Source organism: Sturnus vulgaris, chromosome 2, assembly GCF_052056855.1.
Source record: "Sturnus vulgaris isolate bStuVul1 chromosome 2, bStuVul1.hap1, whole genome shotgun sequence".
NCBI lineage: Eukaryota > Metazoa > Chordata > Aves > Passeriformes > Sturnidae > Sturnus > Sturnus vulgaris.
Window position 1 is genome coordinate 36,907,008 of NC_142244.1, and position 19,016 is coordinate 36,926,023.

Sequence of the window (19,016 nt, forward strand, 5' to 3'; positions counted from 1 at the left end):
TTCTTATTATAGCTAATTCAATCAGAGCTCTTTCCTTGAGGCTGGAGGAAACCTGAGCACTCCCACTGCCTTTCTGGAGTGCTCTCCCAACCACACCCCAGCTCCATAATTGTTCAGACTCTGCCAACCCCACATACTTTCCACAGAGTGATCTATGACATCTATGGACCACTGCTGTTGTGTAAACACTGGCTCATACTATGCCAGCAGTTCTGCAGAGGCAGAAGTTAAACGCTTTCCCCAAGCTTCAGTCTCACCTGTCTCTCTCTTCAGCTGATCTGTGTTCAACTCTGCAGGAATTTCAGTTTCCTCCCTCCAGTACTCAGGCTTCTACATGGTTGTGCCCCACTCTGTGGTTCTACACTTGGCTTCCTGATCATGTCCTCTAGACAAGACACTCATGGGCACAAGAAAGACCATACTGGCCATTCGGCTTGTGCAAGAAAAACAAGGTCCAAAACCCAGCTCAATTAAACAGTAGTTTTGGACAGACCTGTGGCACTACTGCACTTCCCCAGTAGTAAGAACAAGGATTTAAAAGAAGAAAAAAAAGAGAAATCATGTTTTACAGATTAAAATTTGTAAACTGCTTGTCAGTTCTGGGTTTCATTTTTTTCAGGCTCCGTAGGACACAAATCAAAACTGGTTTAGTCATATTACTTCCAACTGAACAGGTAGTTTATCTAATCAGAGCATTTACAAGCTTCCCAAACAGTAACAAACAAAAAAAAAGCAATATCCTGAAAGATGAAAAGTCAGATATGTACTTAAAAAGTCAGTAGCACACAGGACTACTTAATCTACTGATCAGAAAGGCACCATAATACTGACAATGACAGTTTACTTGTATTTACATCACAACTCAAAACATTCATTCTCAAGTAACATGCTATGTTGTAGGCTAAGGGCAGGGAAAAGGAAAAAACATATGTAAATGGTTCAGCCTCAATAAATGTTATTTACTTTCTTCCTCATTCAGGTATACACAGCTACTGAGCAATGTCCTGGACCACTTACTTAACACAGACATGAGCATTGCAGCTACCTGCTGACAAGATACACAGAAGTGTTTTGAACACAGATTACCACTGCTAATTTCTGCCATCTTATCCATTTTTCCCCTTTCATTTTTATTAACTGTACACATATTTTAAACCTATATGAAATATGATTGGTTTTAGAATTCATTATTCCTAAGGCAAGTAAAAACATTGAGGAGGCTATTTGGGAATACTGACAATAGAGGCAATTAAAATACATTTCCAAAAACTAACTTTTAGATAAATGCAGTAATTAGTCAGAATTCAAACAACAGAACAATGTGATCCAGAAAACAAAGCCAATAATGTTTTTTCCCCCCAGTCATTAACAGATAGTGTGAGAAGCAAATTCCAATTTGAGATTACTAAAAATTAAACAAATTTTAACCTGCAACTAACTTAAGGAGTGATTTCAAAATAATTTAGAAATTGTTTAACAATTATTTATGTTATATTCTTAAGAGCAGCATTTCCTTTGTGTTGTCCCTGAATAAAAGCTTCATTAGGTTTTCAAAAGGCACAAAACACAACTGAAAGCATAAATATACCAAGTTTCTAGCATGTTGATGTACATTCATGTGATACCTCTACACAAAGAAATTTCCTAGGCCATAAGTGAAAACTTCTTGTGGGAAATAATTAATATGGACAATTCAGAAAACTTTACAAAAATACTTCTTTTTATTAAAAGCAGCAATTTTAAGCAGAACAATACACAGAATGTAAACATCACTAAGTCCAGCTCCAGCCTGCTGAACCTTCGAGAAAGTCTACACTAAATGCATCTACTGTACTAGCAAGTTAACAGACTATATTATAATTTGAAAATATATTTTCTTCTATGAATTAAGAAAAAGTACTTTATCGTAATCTATCCCAGCGCCAGATACTGGCATCATCACACACAGCTATAAGGATACTGCTATCCCTGCTAAAACTGGTCTGTCGGATGGCAGCAACACATTTAGGATGAGTAAGAGTTGTACACCTAGAAAGAAAAGAAAGTTATTCAGCTGAGATGTTAAATCTTCCTACTACATTATGGGGCACTGTTTTAGCAAACCCTTATTTATGTGGCCTTGGGGGGAATTGAAGGCAACAGGGTTATGGCCTTCATTGTGTATTTTGTATTCCACATGAAGACTTGGGAAAGCAGTTTCTTGCTCACCCACAGTTGTTTCTCATTCATCCAATTTTTATTGAAGCAAAGATTGAAAGCTTATTGAATCACATTTAGGACTTCATAGGCAGTGTTATTTCCCAGGGTTAGGAATAAAATATCAAAATCATGTGATTAAAGACCGCAGCATTTCCAGGAATTTCATACATTAATGTATTAATATATACATATTTACTTGGATTTTATATATAAGTATATAAAGATATGTATAAGATATTATATAGTGGATATAAAAATAAAATGCATAAAGTATTTATATATACAGTGTATATCCATTTTATATACAATTTTTTTTGTGACTGGGTTTTCACGTGTTCAGTTTTTTGCATTTGTGTATTTGTGTTTACACAGATACATTTGTATCTTTATGTATCTAAGAAACATGCTGTGAAATTGCGTGGCAACACAGGTGAGGAAGTGGAAAGTCACAGTGCTTTCTCCACACTGTAATCATACCTCACCTTTACACTCTCCCTTTTTACTCCAGTCCTGTCACCTAGCTCGCCTTTGTCATGTGCTACACCCACCTAGCACATCTTCTCCTAAAGGCTGTGCAAAACTTCCATCCAGTTAGTGAAAACTCTATGATAAATAAATTGCCTTTTACTGTATCTACACATGGTAGCCTGCAAAATCCAACTGGGGTCTCTTGGCACTACTATAATGTAAAATATAAATCAGTGAGATATAAAAGACATTAACTTTCAGGGGCTCACAATGTTTATGTTCCATAGTAGCTATAATGGAAAAGAAGTAGTACTGTAAAGAATTTCTCTAGTTATCAGGAAAGGAAGAAGAAAATTATCCCAACTCTCAGTCTTAGCAAAGAACAAAATACTCACTTGGCTTTATGTGGATCCTCTATTTCTAAATCCCAAACATAAAGTTTGCCAACCTGATTGCCCAGAGCAAGCATCTTGAAAAGAAAGCAGAGGATAAAGAAGTTTTAAAATACTCCCTCAAAGAATAAAGTCAGAATGTTAGAAAGGCTCTTAGAGCTGATAAATTGTGTGTGAACATTTAAATATTAATGACTCAATGAGTTTGTTAGAGGAGTGAGAAAGGCTGTACAATTTTCCTCCTTTCCTCCACCTTATCAATCTCTGCAGAAAAGGGATGAAGACATCAGGAAACATATTCCTGGTGGAAAATAAATATTTATTTGGTGGAAATTTCTTCCACAGGCAGAACCTAGAATGAAAAATCTGGAGCTCCTGCAGGTTCATGTAAAGCCCTTTAAAGCAAACCATTCTGTTTCTCAAACATCACATGAACCAAGACCTTTCCTATGCCCATAAACATGTAATCAGTGAAAAGCTACACACCTTCAAATACAGCAAAGTCAGACACATACCTTTTGCCAGAAATCCATTGAAAATCTCATATACCATATGTCACACTGGCTATAATCAAATCTCCCAAGAATGGTCACATTTGACTCGCTGGGCTTGATTTTATCTATATCATCTTCCATCTTCCCAGGCTTCCAGCAAACAATGGCATTTTCACAAGACTGGAGAGAAACAATGAAATGAAAAATCGCCTGTAATTTACACTGCAGAATCAGTCTAACTACAAGCAAACATTTAATCTCACAGCTTTCCCAATGACACTATGAAAAAAGCAGAACTGAAAATCTCACCTCTGCCCTTAGATCACAGCCACAATAACCAACAATAATCACTCTCCATCACCGGCCACCTGATGGCCTCACAGCTTTGCCAGGTAATGGGACTGCAGGGGCCCTCCCTCACCTGCTTCAGATGAAGCCAACCAGAAGTGCTCAAACACAATTTCATAAGCAGCTTAAACTTACCTTTGTTTGAGGATTGTTTACCCAATGCCTTTGACTAACAGAATGGTGCACTCACCAATTGCTGGCATCAAGGCAGTTGGACTGCCTGGTTTAATACCTGCAAGCCAATGTTACTAATGGACACAACATGTGAATCAAAGTCACTCCATTACGGTAACCCCCATCTCATTCTTGAGCAGCAGGATCCCTAACCAGTATCTAGATACTTCATATTTCATATGTTATATGTAGATTCTGGTTAGCCAGAAACCCTTTACTTGTAGCAGAGAACAGCTGTAGTAAGAACTTTGCTTTTTAAGTATAAGCTGCCTAACCACCCCTGACAGGTGACAAAATTCACAGCACATTCCACAGAACCATTTGAGGCAAGATAGTAATTTCACCTAAGACCCAAATGCTAATAAAATTTCTAAGGTTTAGGACCCTCAGGACCAGCAAATAAATGTAATGTAGCTGAAAAAGCTGCAGCATTACCTTGGAAAGGATTAGGTCTCCCAGCCACCGTACACAGTCAACATAGTTTCTATGTATGTCTCTTGTAGAAAAGTCAGGAAAGTGAATTTTCTGGGAAACAAAAGGCCTATGGAGAAAATAGCCAAGTGAGGTTCAGAAAAACAAACACAGAAGCACAAGTGTAATTTTTATTAACCAGTTTTAACATATTTCGATGTTAAAAGAACAAGCCCAACTTTTTAACAGTTTTATAACAAAGCAGATTTTGTATCCAGCTTGTTTTTCTTTTTAATAGTAATAGGAACAGTCCCTGTTTTCATCCTCATTCCTAATGAAATAACTAAGTTTCCCATGTGAAAGACTATGCAGCGATAGTGCTGAGTAAAACTGCACCTTCAGATGCTGAATAAAATGCCTGTCACCAAATACTTCAAGAACTAATTAAAGCTCAGTCTTCCTGATGCTGCTTCTGCAACATCTAAATCATTAAACAGAAATGCATACTTAAAAAAAAAAAAATCATAATTTTTAAAAAAGCACGCTAAAAAGCATCATTTAATATTTGGTAACATTACCAAAAAAAGCGAGAGTATTTTCACAGCTAGTCTCATTGCTGAACATGTTCACTGTGTTTTAGACTCTTCAATTCTCTCAATGGTTTAACTGGAAGTTAAGATCAAAAAGTTGAAGAACTTCATAAAGGAGGATTTATCTATCATGTATCTAGTTGCTATGTTTACTTGATAATTTACTCATATCTGAGGTCAAATCAGAGAATGATGAAAATTAAAGTTATTACTATGTAAACAGTTTTGTCCCATCTCAAAGGCAAATAATACACAATAATTAACTACTCAATATAAGATTATTTGCCACATTTAATTACATAGATTTGATTCCCTTCTAGAAATTTTGAGATGAGATGAAGAAAAGATACTGACATCTTGAAATGCATGAAATACAAGCTTTAAGATAATAATTCTAAACTTTTTCTAGTCAAGCAAATAAGAAATAATTGAGATATTTAAAAATAAAAATTTTGGGACTTTGAATCAGAATTCAATAAAATTCCAATGAAGCAAACATCAATAAGGCACACAATCTACTGAGATTTAGTACCCAGCACAACATCCAGGTCATTCCCCACAAACTCTCAATTATGGAAAGGAATTTCCTGGACCATTGATAGGAGTATTCCATGTGTTGCAAAGACAGACAAGGCGATGAAGACTACATACCTGTTGGTTTTATTTGGGTTGTACTCATACGAATCTTTGATAGCATTAATCATTCTCTTGGAATTAATTCTCCAGAGTTTTAGAGAGTGATCCATCCCACAGGACATGATTTTTTCACCAAGAAGATCGTAATCCTATGTATATATAAAATAATTTTGAGCACTCCCACCCTAGGCTGCATTATATCAACTCAGATTTTATTCCACAATTTCCATCAGAACAGCATTTTATGTGTAGAACATGCAATAAAATTTAATATTTCAAATGGAAAAATACTAAAAATATAATCCAGCTCACTGCAAAGCAGCACAGCATCTTAATAATTATATCTAGTCTCTCTCAAGAAACAGACATATTCAACAGCACTGACAAACAGTAAATCTACAGCTCGTTCTCCTCCTTCACTAAGTTCCCTAGGAGCAACTCTGGCAGAATTCCAGGGCTACAACCTGGGTGAATAATACAGTGTCAGGTTTCCTAGATATGTACCCCTCATCTTTCACAACAGGTTACACAACAAGAATGGAAAGAGTTCTCAGGAACAGCATATTAAAAGTTAACTATTCTAGTTGGTATTTGCTGGGTACCAGTGTCTGTTCACAGCCACTGAAAAACAATTTAATTCAACTTCTTTCCTTCACTTCCATGTCTCTCCAGGTTTATTTGCTTATACTGCTTTGACTTGATGAGAACTCGAGAACTTCAAAAGTAGGATCATCATGAAATGTTTTTACTCTTTCTAGCCCCACTGAGTCCTATTTTGCTCACTTCTTGGCTGCACCTCAAGAAAATCAGCTACTGAAATACACAGATCCTGTCTGCAAGAGGTGGCCGCATCAATCAAACCACCTGACATTTAAAGTTGTCTATCCCCTTAAAACAGTATTTATGCACTTCCAGGTGGTTATTTTTAAGTAGCTATAATATCAAAACAGTGCACAAGAGGATAAAAAGTTGCTTACTACCCTTTGTAAATCTAAATCACTGCCCCACAGTCTTCCACTTACTGCACTTAACACCTCATCCCTGTGCCCTTCTACTCCTCCAAATATTGCAACCAGCGTGTCTGTCTGGATGTTCCACAGTCTCAATGCATGATCTATAAAGAACAAATAGAATTACATGCTGCTTTTTATATGTACATTTGAATAATATATTTCAGCTTAACCACTTTGAGTAACAGGTGTTTAGATCAACATCAAAAAAGCACTTAATTCTTCTTCTCTTGTTAGAAACAACAGACCTGCATTAATTAAAATTGCTATTATAACTAACTTACTGTTATAAGCAATTCTGTAACTGAAAAATTGAAAAAGTGCCCACCCCTTCCCCTAGGGACAGTTTCTAGCAAAAACACGCTTGAATCTTTAGATCATCCAAAAAGCAAAGACAAGTCTGATCTCAGACAAACATAGGCTTTTAGTCAGGCATAAAAACAATTTTATGTATCAAAAAATGCTAGAATTCCTTTCTGCCATTCTAACATCAACATTCAGAAAAGCTGTGATTTTCCATTTTTTTTTAACCTTTAGAACACTATTCTTTATGAACCACAGCCAGTAAGGAAGGGAAAAACTGTTTATATAAACAATATGTATTCCAAAGTCAATCAGAATAATCCAGTTATTTAAAGAAAGTTCTAACAATTTCTAATGAAGAACCTCTAGTGTATTTCCCATTTGGAAATGGGAACCTCTAGTGTATTTCCCTTTTGGATTCCACAAGTACATTGCACTTAATTACAGCAGCACCCAAAATCCCAGAAGGGACACAGGTGGCCATGCAGCCCCAAATATTTTCCTCTTCTTTTATTAATCTCTCAGTCAAGCAGTTCTAACAGCCCAAATATTCTCCTGCCTCATATCTTCTCAGTGACAGCACCTGGTCCAGAGACTGCACATTAAAACTTGTAGCTGATGTCAAAACATTATTACAAATAGAACCTAAAAAATATACAGAAACTGGACATTTACAGACCTAGAGCACCAACTTGATTGTAGCAAGCAGCAGAGAGCTTCCCAATGCCTGCTCTCATGTAGTTTCCTCAGTAAGTCCAAATATACTAAAGTCAAAAGTCCCATTAAGTGAATGTTTCCAACTCAAGCATTCCTGAAGGCTATCTAGCTCCTTGTGGATCACTCCCTTACTTAATAAAACAGTCAAGGTTAGGAACTTGTGACTGTTAGACCTTTCTGGAAAAGCCCTAAGACACTACACCAAAAACTCCCTTCACTAATATGCTTTTTACACAAAGTCCAATTAAAGTTCCCGAGCAAGAGGCAACCCAAGTTTTTCCCCATGAACATGATGGTGAATGCTGTCTGCAACATTAAGACGTCCCCACTAGATGGCAACGTGTTTCAACAACTGAAAAAAATTTAATTCAACTGTCAGAAAGTAAAGAGCAAACCCAGAGCTCATGATTCTTCTTTCCTAAAAAGCAGCACTATTCACAATTACTTTGGACCATAGCTGGAGTTATGTTTGTAGAACACGGATTTAGCAAGTACAAAATATATAGCCATGTAAAAGCATGATTTGCTCTCAACTTTCAAGGTAAACTTGTTCAGTGCCATTAATAAAAAAAAATTCATTAAGGTTTTTGGACATATTCAAGACCAAACTCCAATCCAAAGTATCCGCATTTATACAAAAACAACAGAAGGTTTTCCTCACCTTTGCTTACAGATAAAAGAAGATTTGGATCTCTTGGATGGAATTTCAGTTCATTGATTGCATTTCCATGGCCCACGTAGTGCTGGGATAGAATTCACAGACCAAGTTACCATTTCCCATCATGTTTACATGTACTTAGAAGGAAAAAGTGTCATGCCTTACTGAAACACAAGCTGTATCTCAAAGTTCTGAACACTCACCTTTATGCACTGCATTGTAATAGGATTAATTATCCTAATAATACCCCTGGATCCTGCCACAGCCAGAAGAGGATGGCTTGTATTGCTATCATATGTCCATGCACAGGTATAGAAATTTTCATCTGCCTACAATGCCTTGAATTAAGGATCACAGAACAAACAGGAGGTTGGGGGTTTTTTTTCTTTTTTTAAACATTTTATTTTAAACAAACCTGATGCTATTTTATCCAAGTGCCCAGGAGTCTCTGCTGGACCCCACAAGAAAAAGACACATATTCAGTTATACACCTGCAAATACCAGCAACGCCATCTTTTCTACAGATGTTGATTTCCTCACCTCTGTTACATAACATACAAGAAAGGCCTTCTCTTTCATGGCATCGCCTTTGATTGGGAATAATCAATCACGACAGAGTTCACAAATTAATGACTTGTGTACTGCAAATGATCAAAACAAATTATCAATGCCTCAGAGCATGAAATGCAATTCTTAAACTTTAAACTCAGTTCCAACTCACAGGGAAACTGAGACCACTGTAAAGCAGAGAAACATTATACAAATATTAGTATTGGGAAGATTAAACTGATGGAGAATCAGTTTTCAAATATTTTAATACAATCTGGTCCCTGAGTCTGCGTTTTTAACATTTTTTCAACAGGAGGGATTCTAGGATGTGGGAAAGAGGCAAGACTTGGACCTAACATAAAGAATGCACCACATAAGCAAAGTATGAAACCACAGACAAAACATTTACATGCTTTTTCCTACAAAGCCTCTTGATTTTTCATAAAAAAGAAGCAAACATGTGGGTATTTAATTTAAAAGGATACATCAGCATCCACGTAAGACTGCAACAGACGGATTTCTCCTTGGGAATGACATTCATACAAAGTAACCTGGAGAAAAATAAACAAAAATAAATAAGTGGGAGAGACTACTGCTTAGTTGTGACATTTCAAAAGGAAATCACATGCACCGATCTATTGACTGCCTGACTGTGCCTGACTGGGAGAGGTGGAGTGCCTTTATGGTTTAGATTTCATCCATCATTCATTTGTTTAACAGGTGGAAATGGTTTGATAAAAGAACACCCACAGTAGCTTCAGTAAAGCATCATTCCAGAACTTGCCAGCTATCCTTCCCAGATATTGAAGTCTATTATTTGAATTGTCTTAATAAGATAAACCCTTGTTGGAACTAATTACTGCAGTCATCTCTAACATGGCTTGGTCTTGTAATGAGTCATTGATATCTTGCTTAAACTTAGTTTAATGACTCATTGAAACCTTGCTTAAACTTAGTTTAGTGTTTCTGGTGACTTGCCAGCCAGAACAAACCTAGAAATGAAACACTTCTTATTTATTCACAACACTTGCATAAAATGAACTTCTCAGGGGTCATTTTCAAGACTGAAATGACATTGATACTTGTTCAGAGGAAGTCTATAAATTCACTCCACACAAGCCATCAATTTAGCTACTGAGCTGCCTGGCATCACTGCAGACAGTTCTCATCCTGTATATGTGAGTCCCTTTTGAAAATAATAACATTTATGAAGAGCAATTTTATCGAGAAGATACATTCATGCACCTCTCTTCCTTATCTCATATGCATATCACTTAAGGACTTTTTTCTTTACCATATAGCTTAATTACAAAATAGCTAACATAACTTTGTAGAACAATCCAAAGGATACAGCTCTCCCAGATAACAGATGCTACACATCTTAAAAATACATCTGTTCATATTAAGTATTGTGTGTCCACACCAAACACAGCGATTGCTTGAAAACAGGAATGCATGCAGAACCACACAGAAGAGCATATGATGAAAAACAGATTACTCACTCTGTTGCTGCCTACAGTGGCAAAAACAAGAGGATCACCTTCTTTACTGTGCCAGTTAAACTGGACTCCAAACAGAGGCTGGCCATGGTCCTCCTATAGGTGTAAAGTAAGATTAGAGATAAAAAAAAAAAACAACAAAATCCACAGGCATATCATTGCTATGAAATTCAACAGCTTAATTGACAATTTCCCTCCTCAAACTAATGGGTTCACAGCCAGTATAATTTTAGATAGCAAACAGTTAACAATCATAGTTTTGTAACATCACATTTTAACTCGGCTGTCTTAAAGGGAAGTTAAAGGAATATTCTGATAAACACACCCCTCCCTTTTCTTTCTCCACCAAGTTTTTAAAAAGTAAAGTAATTGTCTCAGTTCTGCCTAGAAGCTGGAAGAACTCCCAAGTTGTATTTGCAGCTCTACTATTTTGTTTAATAATCTTCAATAAGGCAACCTCTGCATCTTAGGTCACACCTATATGCATTTTCTATCATAATTACTTATACACAAGGATTTGCATCTTCACAGGGAAGAATTACCAGGGGAGAGAAGAATAATACTGGTAAAAGGATGGAGAAGGGCCACATTTAACTACTACATTACAGTTAGGTCTTTTAACTTTGTCACAGACACAAGGAATTCTCTCCAGCCTGTCACAATACTGCTACAAAGTTCATGTCCACAAAATATTTTCAGATCGCCTTTACAAACACTTATCAGAGAAATGCCAAGTATTATTTTTATACAACTTACATCAATTAGAGAGAAGAAAAAAAGCAGGTATGTTTATGAATTGTGATGAATATGGTGGTGCTTGTTAATAATTGATAACAGTATTTTGGCCTGTCCTGACAGGATGTTTTCAGCAAGAATAATGTTCATTGAAGTGCCTCCCCACAGGGGACTGTCTGGGACAGTGCAGGCAGGAAGGAAGTGTCTCATGATGGCTGTTCAGCAGCCTTCAAATGGCAGGACTTCAGAGACAACACAAGAAGTACCAGCCCTGGCAGCTCTAGCCTATCCAAAACCAAGAATAAATTCGAGGAGGGGGTGTGAGTAGGGAGTCTAACACTCCTTAGAAAAAGAAAAGCAAAGGAAGTCTGGAAAAAATTTAAATAGCATTATTTACTGAGAAAGGCAGTATCTGTTATTAAGAGAAGTAACTAGAAGAGTTAGAAAGAGAAAGCAGAAAATCTTTCAGAGATGAAGGCTCTCCTGAAATTCTTAAGAGAGGTAACAACTTTCAAAGTTCAGTACAGATTAAAAAGAATTGTTCAAAGCTTAACTCATAGTAATACCCATCATAACACAAAAGAACAAACCAATGGTTTTATGATATGAGAGATATAGGATATTAGGAAAGGGAAAAGTTGCAAGCGTATTAGTAAGCCCAGGATAGAAAGAAAAAGCAGGTATTCAGTATCTTTAAAGCATTACAAAAAACTAGAAATGAAGAATGAAGAAAACTGTAAGCCATAAAATTGCATACACAAAGCCATGTTTTTTCTGTGCAATACATTCATTAATTTTACTCTGCAGCAATAAATTTATTAATTTTACTTGGTAGCCTTAAATTTGAGTGTATTTAAGTCTTGTGTGAAGAGAATGGCTGAGAGATCAAATTCAGAATGCTTAATAAAGTTTTTCCACTAATAATAACTTAGTTTCAAATTTCTGCTTGAAGGACTTCCTGCTGCTGAATAGTGAGTGCTTCTGACATATCAAATGAAGACAGCACAGGTACAATGCATGGATTCCCACTGTTTTATTACAGAGACATATTAGCAGGTTTTGCATTTGTTTTTCTGGAACAACCTTGTTCTCTGTCACATGCTCTGCTTCTGATAAATTTAATAAAATACACAAAGTGAAAAGCAGTATAATTTTTGCTGTCAAGATAGGACATTTTTCCAGCATTAGTTGCAATAAGTTTCTGATTTTCTAGGTAGGACTCAGACTAAGGTGATAAGTAGAGATGTATAACAGAGTGCTATACTGTTTCCATATTTTTATATTTGAAACATACCTAAAGTATTTTGCAAGCATTTTCAAAGAAAACCCATTTCCATGGAAAAAATTACTCTGCAAGACAAATGTCTTTAGTCTACTTACTTCACCCACACCACATTTCTCACACCAAGTGCTACAATCTCCAGGAGCCTGACTGTACATATTGTAGTTTTGCTGGTGTTTGATGGATGAAGCAGCCAGACAGAGGCTCTTGAAGGAAAATACCAGGGTATCTGCAGAAGCTCTTCTCCTATTTAAACTCCCAACATCCCCAGTGGTCAGAGACAGCACACAGCTATTTCGAAAATAGTTGTCTGCTCTAATTTTTGTCCCAAGTGCTAAACAATGAAGGAGGTTTTCCAAAGCATTGTACTTCTAGGTGCCGTACACGATGTTTATGCTCAGATGCCAAGTCTGTGACACAAATCTGACACTGGTTTGTACAGACAGAAGTGACCCAGATACCCGTCCAAAAGTAAAATTGTGAAATGCCATCTTGTCCCTGCTATGAATAAAGGGCATGAAACCCTAAGTACCCAGGTTCTTTGTGCACTAGAGAAACAAGGCAGAGAAGAAAACAGACCTATTGCTACAAAAGCAAATAAATAATCAGTGGTGAGTTCCAGCCTTACTCAACACCAATTTGAGTTCAATCAAAAAGTAAGACTAGAGCTGGTTTTAGACAGAAAGCAGTGAAGTCAATACTATGCCAAAAATAATCACCTGCACGAATGCCTTTTAATCTATGTCACCCACACTGCCAGTCGGGAACCAGTAACTCACAGGTGCATTTCCAGTTCCCAGAAGTGGAAGCAAGCCATTATGGGCATGGCTTTAGTTACATTTAGTCTCTCCATTACACATCAACTAGCTAGAATTCTGCATGGCATTAGATATTGGTTCCCAGGTCAGGGGACAGCAAGGAGAAGCTGAGACAACACTGGGCTGCTTACAACTTAAGCACACACCCTAAGCAGAAGTAAAGGGTAGGGAAAATAACTGCACTGTTTTAAAGGGAGCACAACAAAGCAAAATATACGTGGTTTTCTGCCAAACCATCTATCAGCAAAACATATATGGATATATGAAGATGTGCAACTTTTGTATACGCTCATTTATAAACCCTATTTCCGTTCAGCCCATAGAAAGCAAAAATTTTTCAGTACATCTTACAAATAACTTACTACTCCAAAAAGGAAAAAAGGTAGTTTTTTATTTCCTGTCATTTTCAAAGTTGTATTTTTGTTTTCCTGATGCTTAAATTTCATCCAAAATAACTCCCAAAGTAGTGTTTAAAAAGCATATTTAGCAAGCACTGAGTTCTTCAGGCTGAGTCATAACCGTTTAACACTCAAAGCAGACAGTAATGGCCATATATCTTTGTTTCCCCAAGGAAAAAAGTAAAAACCAAAGTAAGAGGAGAAAACCAAAAGTACAGAAGTGGAAAACCACATAATTTATACACCCCTAAAGAATATTAATTTCTATGATCTTTAAATCATGTTGAGCCTTCATTAACTTGAATACCTGCATCTTACAGCATAGTTCAAAAACATAAACGAGGGGATATATGACATGGTAGTCAAAGAGTCACAAGTGTCTTTCTAAACCCAAATACAGCATTCAATCATTAGTTTTCTTCAGAGTATCTGCAAAGTTAGTATGGAAGAACATGAAAAGGAAAAGAAGAGAGGCTTCCTCTGTCATGAAGTAAAAAACCAAATTTGGCTGCTTCCTAGTCTTCATCTTAACAGGCACATCTCTTTATTATTACGATTAATTTCAGGTCAAAGAGAAACGGGGAAAAAAACTAATAAAAATACCCCACTTAATTGAAATGCTACACTTACTCCCTCACAGCTTGACAGGAATCTGTTCCCAGACCCTGATCCAAATCCAAGGAAGTCAGGGATTGCTTAGTTTCATAGCTTGGTCTTTTGGATCATCCTACAGTGGGGTCTGGATTGACATTGGGGTGAGAGAATGTTTCGTTTTCCCAGAAGACACTTGGAAAGTACTAACCCTTTTTCTCTGCAGACAGAAAACAAGTATGAGCAACAAAGCTCAGAACTTGTTAAAAGTTTGGGTGTCCAAAGGCCTGCGTCCGTGTTTGAAGTATGACTTGAAGCCACAAATAGCACCATGTGCGGGGGCGATTCACACGAATCACAGGAACTGCTGCCTACCTTGGTGAAATGAAACAACCTCCCTTCCTCCTACACCCTCAAAGGCCTGGAGGTAATTTTTATACCTCAAGAACACAATAAGATCAATTTGTTTCCCAGATATTTTTGTCAGTGTAACTTCATATCACAATTTCTGCAGTGGCAAAGCTCATTCAAAGGTTACCATGCTCCAAACCTTTTATTCTCTCCCACTCAGGTACCCCAGTGTTTCACGAAGGCAGCCTGAAGATTCAGAAAGAGCCACATCAGCACAGCTCCACAGTTAAGCGTGGGGGAATGAAAAAATACTCTTAGAGCAATTCTGCAGAAAATATCCACTATTGAGCTACACAGATCCTCACAGAGTTTGCCATAACTCCCATCTTGTTCCAGACACAATCATCCTTTATTTAGAAGCCTTGTAAAAATGAAATCATAAGGCTTATTTACAGCTTTTGCCACGTAAATATCCCACACGAGGCTGAGAAATGAGAAAAGAACATCCCAACAGAGTAAAATAGTCATGAATGAGAAAACTGTTCAGTCCATCATTCCACCATAGTCTGTCACCAGTGCAGAAGAAAACAGCACTATGCTAAAACAGCAGAACAAGGAGTAAAGACCATGAATCCACATCTCTTAAAACCATCAGGTGTTATATGGGAAGATACATACTGCCTAAATCAGGTGCTAACACATGATTACAACACTCACAATAAATTAACTGAATTGCACTACATAGTAGTTATGATACTGCCAGAAGACAGAAAATTCCTGATCTGGTTAAGTGTAAGGAAAAAGCTGCTCTAAGATTGTTGGGTCGATTTGGTTGTTAGGGGGTTTTTTCGACACATAGAGAAATCTGTGCAGGTTCTGTGCTTTGCATGGAGTTGTCCCAGGTTTTGTTTTAGTTCAATTTGTTTATCAGACTTCTCATATTTATCTCTAGCATCTACCTCTTCAATGAAATACATAATCATGGCATCACACAAAACTTTGCAAACCGTACAAAAACAGAGTTAATTGCAGCACTACCTAATGTTTCCTATTTGTCAGTATATTTTTCTTCAAAACTTTGGCTATTCCAAGTAAGAAAGGTAATTGCTTCAAATCAGCAGGGAATATAATTGTTTAAAGATATTCAAAAGTATCAAGCTTGATACTGTCTCACAGCCAACATTTAACATTGCCGCCAGTAAGTGGTGCCCAGCATTCCCTCAAGCTCACACATACCTACCTTTAGGCTATTTACACATTTGAAGGAATATTTGCACTTCTTTGACTTCCATTTTCCTTTCCCCCAGCTTTTTCTTCCTGGTGCATTAGGAGTGTTTGTTGGTGTATCAGGGCGTTCGGTGTTAGTACCACTTTCAATACTAACGGCATCATCCTGGAAACATTCAGAATTATATAGAATGTCACAAAGAGATCGTTAACTGCTGTATAAATTCAGCTAATCTTGCAGCACTTGGCCTTTTCACGTTTTCTTGTCATTCATAAGAACAGATCTCCCAGGACTCAGTGTTATTTAGATTCATGTATTTAAATCTAATGCCAGCATAATAGCATTCCTCTCTAGAAACAGAACATGAATCACATAAGGACTAATCCAAGAGGCAGAGATGTGAACTGTAATCTAGTGACATTTCTTCAGAATACTGGTAGCTGCTCTTGAGAAAATGTCTAGAGATAAAGCAGCTGCTTCTCCTAGAAAACATCTTTGATCCAGAGGAAATTAGTACTTCTGAAGTACTGAAGAAGAGCTGTTTGTGTTCGTGTAAAAACATGAGGCTTGACCTTACCGAGAACCGAGCCATTCTGAAGCTTCTATACACCACTCACAGCACGGCTCTGCAGCAGGTCAGCATCAAGATCAGAAGACAAAGCCCCACCTCTTCCTCCTGCTCTTTCCCACAGATATTTACTTGTTTCCACTAAAAGCTAAATTCTGATCAGCTAACTAATCCAACTGGCCCTCCAACCATTACCATAAGATAAGAATGGGGAAAATTGAAAGCAAAAAAAGGGATACACAAAACACCCCATGCAGCTGTTGAGGTATTTTAAATTAGTTTTGGATAATCAACAGTAAATACAGTTTCATGTGTGGTCTGACTGCAGGGCACTGTTTAAAAGGACATTTCTCTGCATCACCCGTCACATAGAACTCCACCTGCATTGTACCTGCCAACCCTGTGCTTCCATATGAGCACGCTGAGCTTGCTAAAAATCAACTTTTCCCAAGATAGTCTGTTCACTTTCCATCAGACTGTGGGGGGAAACAACTCGTCTCAGGCCAGGTAATTTCTCGAGCTGAACTAAGGAAGACAGAGGCAGACAAGAGCCTATTACGGGAGGAGATTCATGAAGCTGCATTAGGAACACGGAATGAGGTCAACTATAAACATTAATACACTAATTCCCACTAAGCTTTTATTCTTTGTCCCAGTTTCATGTTTGTATCATCAGAAACCTGTAGACGTGTTCTAGTCTTTGTCTGCCCAAAAACTCTGAAAAACAGGACATTCAGAGGACAAAAAGGAGGAATACCACACAAGCCCATAAGTGTACTGCCCAAATCTAGAGTCATTCCCTTCACATTGGACCCCTAAAGGAGCCAACTCTCCACTATTATTCCCAACCAAGTTTAACAATTTTTAAGTTTTCCTGTTTCTTTTCCTTTGCCCTAAAAGATTTCAGAACTTGCCAAATTCTCATGTCCCAAGTGCACTTGCCAGAATTTTAATATTTGACAAGACTGAAGTTTTCTCTGGACTAGACAGATACTGTCAATGTGAGCACACAGGGCAGCTGGTGTGGTGCAACTACATCGGGTATCTGCAACTACCACATAACCAACAAACCTGCACACAGGACACCTGTGGAGCAAAACACACCCTTTCTCCAAATCAATACTTTTATGTCAACTTTTAAACAGAATTCCCCATCTTACAGGAGTAGTGGAGTCCAGTAACAAACTCTTGAAAAAGGAATCCTTTCACCACTGAGGCAACCCACATCAGAGATTCAGAGAATCATATAATCACAGAGTGGTTTGTGTTGGAAGAGACATTAATGATCATCTGGTCTAATCCACTGCCATGGGCAGGGACACCTTTCACTAGACCAAGTTGGGCAGAGCCCCATTGAGCCTGGCCTTTAAATATCTCCAGGGATGGGGCGCCCACAACATCTTTGGGCAACCTATTCCATAATCAGTGACAGCCTGCAACTGTCAGCAAATTAAGCCTGAACGTCTGTCACCAAATTACACCTGGATCCACAAATGCTGCTGAGTTATAAAAAAAAAACCAAACAAGAGCAGTTGTACGAAACATCTCAGACCTGCCTGTCACCTCACAAAGGTTCCTGCCTGCCACTTCCAAAGGTTGTGGAGGATGTGGTCCGGATCACTCACTTGCTGGATAAGTACAGGAAAAAACTTCCACACACTATAAAACACACACACAGTAACTACACAACCCCCCTCCACACCAGTAACTACATAAACTGACTGTTTAATGCCTTAGATTAAGTTTATCCTTCAAGTATGAAGTTATTCTACACCAATCAACACCTTTGCTCTGAACACTAGAATTTCACCTAACTTAGAGATTACAGACCCCATCCCTGCTGCCTTCTGCTGACAGTAGTTTATGAGCACCATTTCCTACTTCTCATTCACAAAGAGGCTGCACACATAAACTTGTGCTGCATGTTACTCTACAACGTGACAGTCAAGACACACGGTGCAATACTGCAAGATCGAAAATGCTGCTGGTTTGCAGAGAAAATTTAAAAAGAAAAAAAAAGTCTGACGTTTTGAAGCAGAGTTCGAGACAGAGAACCCGCTCACAGGTTGGGCCTCAAATCCACCTTCACCCACGTGGAGGCTAAGCGGGAATCTCTCCCCCAGACCCTCCCCGGTCTCTCCCACCGGGGCCTCCCTCCAGCGGCCACCGAGCCGAGACGCGAGGGCTGAGACTCCCTTGTCCCTCTCCCCCCTCGTGCCCTCTCCCGCCCGGAACACACCCGCGGGGGTCCCGGTGGGCGATGTCCCCTCACGGCGGGGCCCGCCGGGGCCGAGGGGCGGCGCCCCCCTCCCCTCAGCGCTCCCGCCCGCCCCCGGCGCGAGGCCCCGTGCCCGCCGCGCGCGCGCGCGCGCGCGCTCCCGCCACACCAGCCCCCCACCCGTGCCGCCTCCCACTCGCCCGGCCTCACGTTCTCGTCGCCGGACAGGTCCCCGGGGTTACTGTTCTCGTCGCTGCTCAGCTTCTGCTTCTTCGCCGGCATCTCTCCCGCCGGTGCCGCCGCCGCCGGGGCTTCTCCCCGCTCAGACATCTTCCCCGCCCCCCACCCACCGCCACGCAGCCGCAAAGCGCGGACGGGG

The 19,016-nt window shown here is 38.7% G+C and overlaps 1 protein-coding gene across 2 annotated transcripts; it reads right to left on the reverse strand.

Annotated features, from left to right (window-relative positions):
• Positions 1-1,698: 1,698 nt before the first annotated feature.
• Positions 1,699-19,000, reverse strand: EED (embryonic ectoderm development). 2 transcript variants are annotated; one of them, XM_014875737.2, is made up of 12 exons: positions 18,848-19,000; positions 15,864-16,016; positions 10,452-10,544; positions 9,435-9,500; positions 8,604-8,729; positions 8,404-8,485; positions 6,735-6,826; positions 5,728-5,861; positions 4,511-4,616; positions 3,575-3,733; positions 3,063-3,136; positions 1,699-2,028 (listed from the first exon to the last, which is right to left on the reverse strand). In XM_014875737.2, exons 1-12 carry the CDS (start codon positions 18,965-18,967, stop codon positions 1,902-1,904), a joined length of 1,332 nt encoding a protein of 443 aa, XP_014731223.1. In that variant the 5' UTR covers positions 18,968-19,000; the 3' UTR covers positions 1,699-1,901. The 2 variants fall into 2 exon arrangements, with proteins under 2 accessions (XP_014731223.1, XP_088015381.1); XM_088159255.1 differs by having other exon boundaries at positions 6,693-6,826; positions 18,848-18,994.
• Positions 19,001-19,016: the final 16 nt, after the last annotated feature.